This window comes from Populus nigra, chromosome 4 (genome assembly GCF_951802175.1).
Source record: "Populus nigra chromosome 4, ddPopNigr1.1, whole genome shotgun sequence".
NCBI lineage: Eukaryota > Viridiplantae > Streptophyta > Magnoliopsida > Malpighiales > Salicaceae > Populus > Populus nigra.
This window is the reverse complement of record NC_084855.1, coordinates 14,892,579-14,901,993: the sequence shown is the minus strand read 5'-3', so window position 1 is coordinate 14,901,993 and position 9,415 is coordinate 14,892,579. Positions and strand designations below refer to the sequence as shown.

At 37.5% G+C, this 9,415-nt stretch overlaps 1 protein-coding gene across 1 annotated transcript; it reads left to right on the top strand.

Annotated features, from left to right (window-relative positions):
• The first annotated feature begins 301 nt into the window (after positions 1-301).
• Positions 302-9,373, top strand: LOC133691520 (pleiotropic drug resistance protein 3-like). The gene is made up of 24 exons (XM_062112058.1): positions 302-773; positions 2,004-2,127; positions 2,402-2,487; positions 2,621-2,705; positions 2,875-3,034; positions 3,113-3,189; positions 3,298-3,351; positions 3,440-3,530; positions 3,739-4,040; positions 4,130-4,411; positions 4,502-4,815; positions 4,897-5,057; positions 5,133-5,236; positions 5,318-5,471; positions 5,548-5,673; positions 5,810-5,880; positions 5,964-6,296; positions 6,596-6,886; positions 7,166-7,249; positions 7,522-7,655; positions 7,804-8,031; positions 8,124-8,295; positions 8,405-8,659; positions 8,989-9,373. Exons 1-24 carry the CDS (start codon positions 373-375, stop codon positions 9,253-9,255), a joined length of 4,356 nt encoding a protein of 1,451 aa, XP_061968042.1. The 5' UTR covers positions 302-372; the 3' UTR covers positions 9,256-9,373.
• Positions 9,374-9,415: the final 42 nt, after the last annotated feature.

Here is a 9,415-nt window from a genome sequence, read left to right as displayed (position 1 = left end):
TTTTCATGATGATTTTTAATTTGAATGGGATAAAATCAATATTTTATTATTAAATTGTCATAATTATTACAAAATATTAATAGGAATATGATAAATTATAAATTATAGTTTTGATTTTTATGAAAAATAGTTGTAATATTGATGTATTTTTGTTATTGGTAAAAAAATTGTCTGTATTCTCAACAAATGAAATCGTTATTCAATTTCCAATAAAAAAGAAAAATTAAAAAAAAAATCTAAAATGAAAAAGAAAGACAATTTATGCAAGTGACCGCTTAAGAAATATTTGGAGGAGGGTTGTTGAGGTATCTACATATTTGATCTACACGTGAACGCTTGCTCCTCAGGGTTCTGAGCACACATAACGTTCAAATGGCAGCTCCTCGTAACGATCATAAAACAGATTCCCTGAGGATGGAGTTGGAAGAGTCGACAGAGAAAAGCATCATGACATCATTTCATAACCATATTGCACCAAGCTTCATTAGTAGTGCTGCAACTAATTGTGATGCAACATCCTTATCCAACTTGGAAGAAAACGAAGATGAAATTGAGCTACAGTGGGCAGCCATTGAAAGACTACCCACTTTTAGACGGCTTAGGCTGTCATTGTTTGACAAAAAGGAAGATGGCGAAGGAGAGGAAGGCAAGAGGGTGGTTGATGTTACCAAGCTTGAAGCTCTTGAACGCCATGTTTTCGTCGACAAACTAATAAAGAAGATCGAGGAAGATAATTGCAGGCTGTTAAGCAAGTATAAAGAAAGAATGGACAAGTAAGAACCTTGCCTGCCCTGCCCTGCTATTCTATTCTTGATTTCTTATACGTATGAACATCGATTATGTGCATTAGCGTATGAAACAAAGGAACGGAATCATTTCATTAGAAAGCATGCTATTCCTTTTCTTTCTCCTTTTCTTTTTATCTTTACATGCCACTCGCAATGAACTATCTGTTTTTTTTCTTATGTTTCCTTTTCGAGGTATAAATTGGATTTCATGAATGAAAATTAAGCATTAAATAGCGTCTAGAAAAGACAATCTCTTGGTTCCCATGTAAGCTGGATAATGAGCTAATTTGTTAGTCTGTTGCTGAACGAAGCTGAAAGTTGGGTCCTGAAAGGGTAATATGATCATATCTCTCATATCTACAATAGTAAAAATAACAATCATTTCAATCCATAGCGTAAGTTTTTTAGGGAGATTACTTAAGAACAAAATGAGAGGGTAGTACTATATATGCTTCTGCTGTGATGGCGTATTCTGATTGTCACTTGCAGTGTCCCTTAATTCCAGCATAAGTCTAAATAAAATTACTTTTAGCTTCCACAAATTGCATGCACTGATGTATTACAAGTCACTGTGGATGTGTCTTGGAGTTACATGATTGGTTAAAAAGCCTTAAACTCGTCAAGTGTCTTTTTCGTGGGACAAAACCATGAGGCCATGTGTTTGTGTGTGTACATTATAATATAAGAGGTGAGCTCGTCACACCTGACGTTGTAAGTTCATGAACTCTCCACAGATCACCGAAGACAACATAAGGATTAATCTTTTCTATCACCCAGGTTTCATACACCTCTCAAGATTCCTTAATCCAACCTTTGAAATCTCACTATCCACTCTTTAACCCCGGTAAGACACCCAGCAATTTCTGATAGCATGTAACTTACCATCGATCGATCTTCTATAGCCCCACATCTTTATATAAAGTTCCTCTTTCGCAGACGACATGAAGAAAGGAGATATATTGAGAAAATAAAATTTAAAATAGTGAATAAATATGCTCAAGGGAAAAATAGGAATTTACTATATACTGTTCCTGCGCGCAGGAGGCGGAAACATAAGTGATATAGCATTCACTGATCAATAGCACTGCAGTGCTTCTTCAAGATTTACAACCTTATAGCTTGAGAGAGCTACTGATTATTTATTTGGAAACGATACATCCATGGATGTTTTTGTGCATGTATCTTTGTCAGTACTGATCGATGTTTACTCTTCAGGGTGGGTCTGGAATTGCCAACTGTGGAAGTGAGATATCGGAATTTGTCTGTGGAGGTGGAATATGAAGTGGTTCATGGAAAGCCCCTTCCTACTCTTTGGAACACCCTCAAGACTGCATTTGGGGCAAGTATCTTTCCTTGTTTTTCTCTGTTTAGCATCAGCTAACCTTTCAGCATTAGAAAGTCACTGCTCAAACACTTCGTTTTTAAGGAGAAATATAACTTGACTGCGTTTACCATAAGATGACAGGAGCGGCAAGAGTGCTGCGAACGAAAAATTAAAATTGGAACTTCGAGTCCACCATGCACTGTACATTAATTTATTGGGTTGACTTATTTTTATTATTTTTCTCTCACTTTCATGTTCTGATAATGAAAGAAATATTTTCTATCGACAGGGTATTGCAAATATTACGGGATGCAAGTCGGTACGAAACAAGATTAAAATTCTCAAAAATGTCAACGGCATCATCAAGCCCTCAAGGTTCACACATAATAATGCATCTGTTTATGACGTTTCCCAACGGTTTTGATCAGTACTAATTTCTGCAACGAGGATCAACTAACTTATGATTAATATTTATGGGAGTTCATACATAAACTCACTTTCCATGCAGGATGACTCTCTTGCTTGGTCCTCCAGGTTGTGGGAAGACCACTTTACTACAGGCACTTGCAGCAAAGCTTGACCAGTCCTTGAAGGTCTCTTACTTGTGCATAAACATCCATGCTATAAAACAACAATATGAACCATCTCTGTAAAACTGTCACCTACTATGAGAATGAACTGGGAAATTATGAACGAAAATAATGATGAAATCACAAATTGTTAAACATATGATATAGAACAATAACTGATTTCCATGTATAGGTCGAGGGGGAAATTTCATATAATGGTTACAAACTCAATGAGTTTGTTCCTCAGAAGACATCAGTTTACATAAGCCAATATGACCAGCACATTTCTGAAATGACTGTGAGGGAAACCCTCGACTTTTCTGCTCGTTGTCAAGGCATTGGGGGCAGAGAAGGTAGGTTTGCTCCACATCTTGTAATGGTAAACATTTCTTAGAGACTTAAACTGATACAGCAGCTGTTTACTGCTGAAGATATCATGAAAGAAATCAGTAGAAGGGAGAAGGAAGCTGGTATTGTCCCAGAACCGGATATAGATACCTACATGAAGGTAAAGCTAACATAAGAAACAAACTAACTCTTTATCATGATCTCATATTTGAGGAAGCTTGGTTCCTACTTTCTGGTAGCAATCTCAGCTGACAATCTCTACGAACAGGCAACTTCAGTTGAAGGATTGAAAAGGACTCTCCAGACGGACTATATCTTGAAGGTGATTCTCTATATAACAAAGGAAGTATCAATGCGAAAGCTCCTATCCTCTCCATTGACCACAGATTCTATTCTTTGTGGCATTACAGATCCTTGGACTGGACATATGTGCTGATACAATGGTGGGAGATGCAATGAGGAGAGGAATTTCAGGTGGTCAAAAGAAAAGGCTAACAACAGGTTGTGTGAATTGCAAAGTTTAAATAATTAATACTTGTTGAGGAACCTTTCAGCTAATTGTGTTTAAGAACATTGACGATCCTATATTTATAGAAATAGCAAAAAGAAAAAAAAAGGCTCTGCTAGAGATTTGTAGAGCACTAGAGCTAGGTGTTACAGGAAATCCATTTCTTCGGATATTAAAATCTCTGTTACTCTCTTCTGCCAGGGGAAATGATAATTGGTCCAACAAAAGCGCTCTTTATGGACGAAATATCCAATGGCTTAGACAGCTCAACCACCTTCCAGATTGTTAGCTGCATGCAACAATTGGCACACATAACAAAATCAACCATGTTGGTTTCACTTCTTCAGCCAGCTCCCGAGACCTTTGATCTCTTCGACGACATTATTTTGATGGCAGAGGGAGAGATAGTATACCATGGGCCTCGAGACAACGTTCTGGAGTTCTTTGAACATTGTGGTTTTAGGTGCCCACCACGAAAGGGCATTGCTGACTTCCTCCAAGAAGTATGTAACCTTGCTTAATTCATTTCACATTACAAGAACATTTGCCCCAAAATACTTTTTCAGCGGGACATTTTTTTACTTATCCGCAGGTAGTTTCTGAAAGGGATCAAGGACAGTACTGGTATCATAAACAGCAACCTCATAGTTATGTTTCTATCGATATGCTTGTAAAGAATTTCCAGGAATTTCATGTGGGACAGAAGCTAGAAGGGGAGCTCTCCAGGCCCTTACAGAAATCTGAAAGTCATAAAAATGCTCTGTCATTCAGCATCTACTCCTTAAGAAAATGGGAACTATTCAAAGTTTGTATGGATAGAGAATGGCTGCTTATGAAGCGAAACTTGTCTCTTCATGTATTCAAATCAGCACAGGTAAAGACTAATTGTGACTGGATTATCAACATACTCTTACCTGACACTCTTAACTAATCAGCAAGTTGTTATTGGGTTTTCTTCGTGCAGCTCGTGGTCACTGCATTAATTACAATGACAGTGTTCATACGTAGTCGAATGAATATTGACATGGTCGACGGCAACCTATACATGGGTTCCTTGTTTTACGCTCTAATTAGATTAATGTGCAATGGGATTACCGAATTGTCATTGACTATACAAAGAATAGCAGTTTTCTACAAGCAAAGGGATTTCTACTTTTATCCTGCGTGGGCTTATTCTGTTCCAGCTGCCATTTTAAAGATTCCGTTTTCATTGCTAGATGCATTTCTTTGGACAGCTCTTACCTATTACGTTATTGGTTTCAGTCCTGAACCAGAAAGGTGTTTTGTTGTGGACAAATGTCATTTCTATTATGAAAACTATATTCTTTTCTAACTCTTGTTGTTTTCAATGACTGTCAGGTTTTTCTACCACTTCTTTCTTCTGTTCCTTGTTCATCAAGTGTCTGTATCAATGTTCCGTCTGATTGCTTCCATAGTTCGGAATCCATCTATTGCATCAACATTCGCTCTTTTCATTATATTAATCACATTTCTATTTGGTGGATTTGTAATTCGACAACGTAAGCCCTTTGGTGACTTTTAGCACAAGGTATGCATAAATTAGCCATTTAAATCAAACGCTTTCTTTGCTGCAGCTTCGTTACCTTCTTGGTTGAGGTGGGGCTTTTGGCTCTCTCCACTGGCATATGCGGAAATCGGTGCATCTTTAAACGAATTCCTTGCTCCGAGGTGGCAAAAGGTGAAACCCGACTTCTACTTTGGTTAAATTCTCAATAAATACTTGTTGCTGTGGTTGTTCACTGCTAATTGTCTCTTGCAGGTTTCATCTTCCAATATTACATTAGGTCAGAAAATTCTCGAAAGCCGGGGACTATACTTCAATGAATACTTCTATTGGATACCTTTAGGAGCATTAATTGGATTCTGGATAATTTTCAACATTGGATTCACCTGCGCCCTCAGTTATTCAAAAGGTAAGTTTCATATTATCATGCGGATGGATAACAAATTGACTCCTCATGCTCATCTATATAAACTTGAAATTTGCAGCCCCTCGGAGATCTCGGACCATAATTTCTCAAGAAAGGCTCTCCAATATTCTAAAGAGAAAACAAGATTTGAGCGACTTTCCTCGCGCTGAAACACCAAAACCAGCCGCAGAAATGGAGAAAATCAGTAATAATTATTTGTTGTTGCCATTTATTTGATATTCCTTGAAAATGATGGATATTAATCAACAAACAAAACAGATGAGAACTCTTTTTTTTTCTATTTTACTGCAATATCCATAGTGATTTCATCTGTTTTGCAGAAATGATTTTGCCTTTCGAGCCCATAACAATATCCTTTCAGAATGTGCAATATTTTGTCGACACTCCTAAGGTAAGTACAACTCATCAACACAGGACTTCCTTGGCTGGTAGTTATAGTTGATGCCTATTGATTTCCATGCATGTGTCACTCAGATATTAAGAAAGCAAGGTCTTCCACAAAAAAGGCTGCAGCTTCTTCATGATATCACTGGTGCTTTCAGACCTGGGATTCTTACGGCATTGATGGGTGTTAGTGGAGCTGGGAAAACAACACTAATGGATGTTCTTTCTGGAAGAAAAACTGGTGGCATTATTGAAGGCGAGATAAGAATTGGAGGGTACCCTAAAGCCCAAAAGACGTATGCTAGAATATCTGGTTATTGTGAACAAACAGATATTCATTCTCCACAGATTACAGTAGAAGAGTCAGTAATGTACTCAGCTTGGTTGCGGTTGCCAGCTCAGATTGACAAAGGGACAAGATCTGTAAGATGCCTAATTTGAACTACTAGTGTTGTTCGATTGTTAAATAATGACATTTTCTGTAGCTGAACACAAGATTCCAGCCTGAGAAGACCAGCTAAAGTCTTAAGCTCAAATTGAAAAATATATAGAATAAACAGTGACAAGATCAGTGTTCTCATTAACAGAAAATAATTGATCTTTAGATATGAAGTGTTTTGTTGTGAGAGCATCTCTAGGGCGTATTCAGGGGTTCTTCTCACGTTAGCATTTGGTAGTAGCATATACACATAAATATGCATTATCATCATTTCTTTCTGCAGGAATTTGTAGCAGAAGTTATTGAGATGATTGAGCTTGGTGAAATCAGAGATGAATTAGTTGGCATCCCTGGTGTTAGTGGTATATCGACCGAGCAGCGAAAACGGCTAACTATTGCCGTAGAACTTGTTTCCAATCCATCTGTAATATTCATGGATGAGCCCACCTCTGGTCTGGATGCCAGAGCAGCTGCAATCGTCATGCGAGTTGCAAAGAACATTGTTAATACAAACAGGACAGTTGTGTGCACAATTCACCAGCCAAGTATTGATGTTTTTGAGGCATTTGATGAGGTAATTGGCTATGTACACATGATAATATGCAGTATGCAATATCAAAAACGAAATCTTAGCAATCTGAAAACTTTAGTGAGCTGCCTGATTTCTTGCAGGGTGAGAAAAGCCATTGATTATGGGTCACATGTAAACGATTAAGCATAAAATGTGTGATCAATCAAAAGTAAAATTTATTAGCACTCTAAGTGGTTAATTAGGAACTGTCAGTGCAAAACTAATTAAATTTCTTGATATTACTATGGTCCTTTTATTTATCAAAAATAATAATTCTTGCAGCTCATTTTGATGAAACGAGGAGGACAAATAATATATTCTGGAGAGCTGGGTCAGAATTCAAGTAAGCTTATTGAGTATTTTGAGGTAAGCATCCATGCACATGCAATGATTGACTTCCAGGTTCATTGTCTGATATGTGTTTCCCCTGGCATTCTAGTTCTTTCAATTCTTCGTTAAAGAACAAATTAACAGAAATAGAGTTGAAGAACTGATATTCATGTCTATATAAGTGTAGTTCTGTAGGTAAATATGTTTCTATGTATGAGCAATATCTGTCAAAGAATTTTGGAGACCAACCTACTTTGCCTATCTTATTCGTTTATTATTTACTCATTTACGTACATATTTGTATGAAGGGCATTCCTGGAGTTCCCAAAATCAAAGAAAATCACAACCCTGCAACATGGATGTTAGAGGTTACCGGTTCTTCTATGGAAGCTCGACTTGGTTTAGATTTTGCAAATCTCTACAGGGACTCCCATGTCTTCCAGTAAGCTTAATTATATATATATATATATATATGAACGGGTGGAGCACTTTCTAGATTGCAAGTGTTGCGTGTTTGACAAAAGTTTCGTTGTCATTTGAAACAGAAACAAAAGAATTATCGGGAAGTCATATGTTTTTGCTTGATGTAGGAAAAATGAAGAGCTAGTTGCTAGACTGGGCCTTCCAGAACAGGGTTCGAAGGAATTGCATTTCTCCACCCGATTTCCACAAAATGCATGGGAACAATTTAAGGCGTGTCTTTGGAAACAAGAATTGTCCTACTGGAGAAGTCCAAAATATAACTTGGTTCGGTTGATATTTATCATCGTGTCTTCTTTGATATTCGGAGCACTTCTTTGGCAAAAAGGACAGAAAATGTAAGCTCTATACAGTCGAATTTATCAGCAATGTTAATGCTTGAATATCCCATAGAAAATGCTAACTAGTGATTACGCTCCTTGTTCCGAAGAAATGGTGAACAGGACTTCTTCAACATACTGGGATCTATTTTCGTCTTTATTCAGTTCGCCGGAATAGCCAACTGCTCATCTGTTATGCCATTTGTAGCTACTGAACGCACCATTGTATACCGGGAAAGGTTTGCTGGAATGTACTCTTCGTGGGCGTACTCGTCTGCACAGGTCCGAAGATAGTACCAGAAACATTTAGCATTAATGTCCATGAAATCAGTCAATATAAGATTTTAGAACTTGCAAACTTTAACATAAACTTGTTGTTACGAAAGTGCAGGTGATTGTAGAAATTCCATATATATTGCTCCAAGCTGTGCTGTTTCTGATGATTACATATCCAGCAATAAATTTCTACTGGTCAGCTTACAAAGCATTTTGGTACTTCTACTCAATGTTCTGCACATTGCTCTATTTCAATTACCTGGGATTGCTGCTTGTCTCATTGACCCCAAATTTCCAAATGGCTGCAATATGGGCTAGTTTCTTCTATACCCTTACGAATTTGTTCTCAGGCTACCTTGTACCGGAACCGGTAAGCCAGCTACATATTTGCTCATGACCCGAATTAACTAGTGTTGCGTCTTGGATAAGTTCAACTAGCACCATCTTCAAGCTGCACAATAACCGTTCTGAGTATATATACTAATTCTAATGCTTCACTTTCTTTGTCAAGACAGTTGTTGTCTTAATGTGTAAACCAAGAACTCCCCAGCCTTCTGTTTTTTTTTTTTTTTTTCCTTCACAACACTAGCGAAACAAAGTTTTGGTAACTATAAATTTGTATCTGTTGCAGCAGATGTTTCTTTTTTCATCCTGAAAGTAATGTTCAATATTTCTCACCCAAATACATGTATCTTGCAGAAAATGCCTAGATGGTGGGCTTGGGGCTATTGGATTTGTCCAATTTCATGGTCCTTGAAAGGCCTTCTGGCATCACAGTACGGTGATATAGAAACAGAAATCACGGCATATGGAGAGCGAAAATCAATCAGTTCCTTCTTACAAAGTTATTTTGGGTATAAACAAGATGATTTAGGTGTAGTGGCAATTGTTCTTCTTGCTTTTCCAGTTTTCTTTGCACTCGCTTTCGCAATTACCATAGCAAAACTGAACTTCCAAAAAAGGTAAAGATGGTTGTACATGAACTTGTTCCTCGTGTATTCTTCGGATGAGATACAATAATTCGGGTTGAGTATACGTGATTCTACCAAGGTTCATCGAGTAAGAGTGATGTCTTTTAGATTCATTTTGAAACTAACCATGACAAATGGGCCAAAATTCAATAATA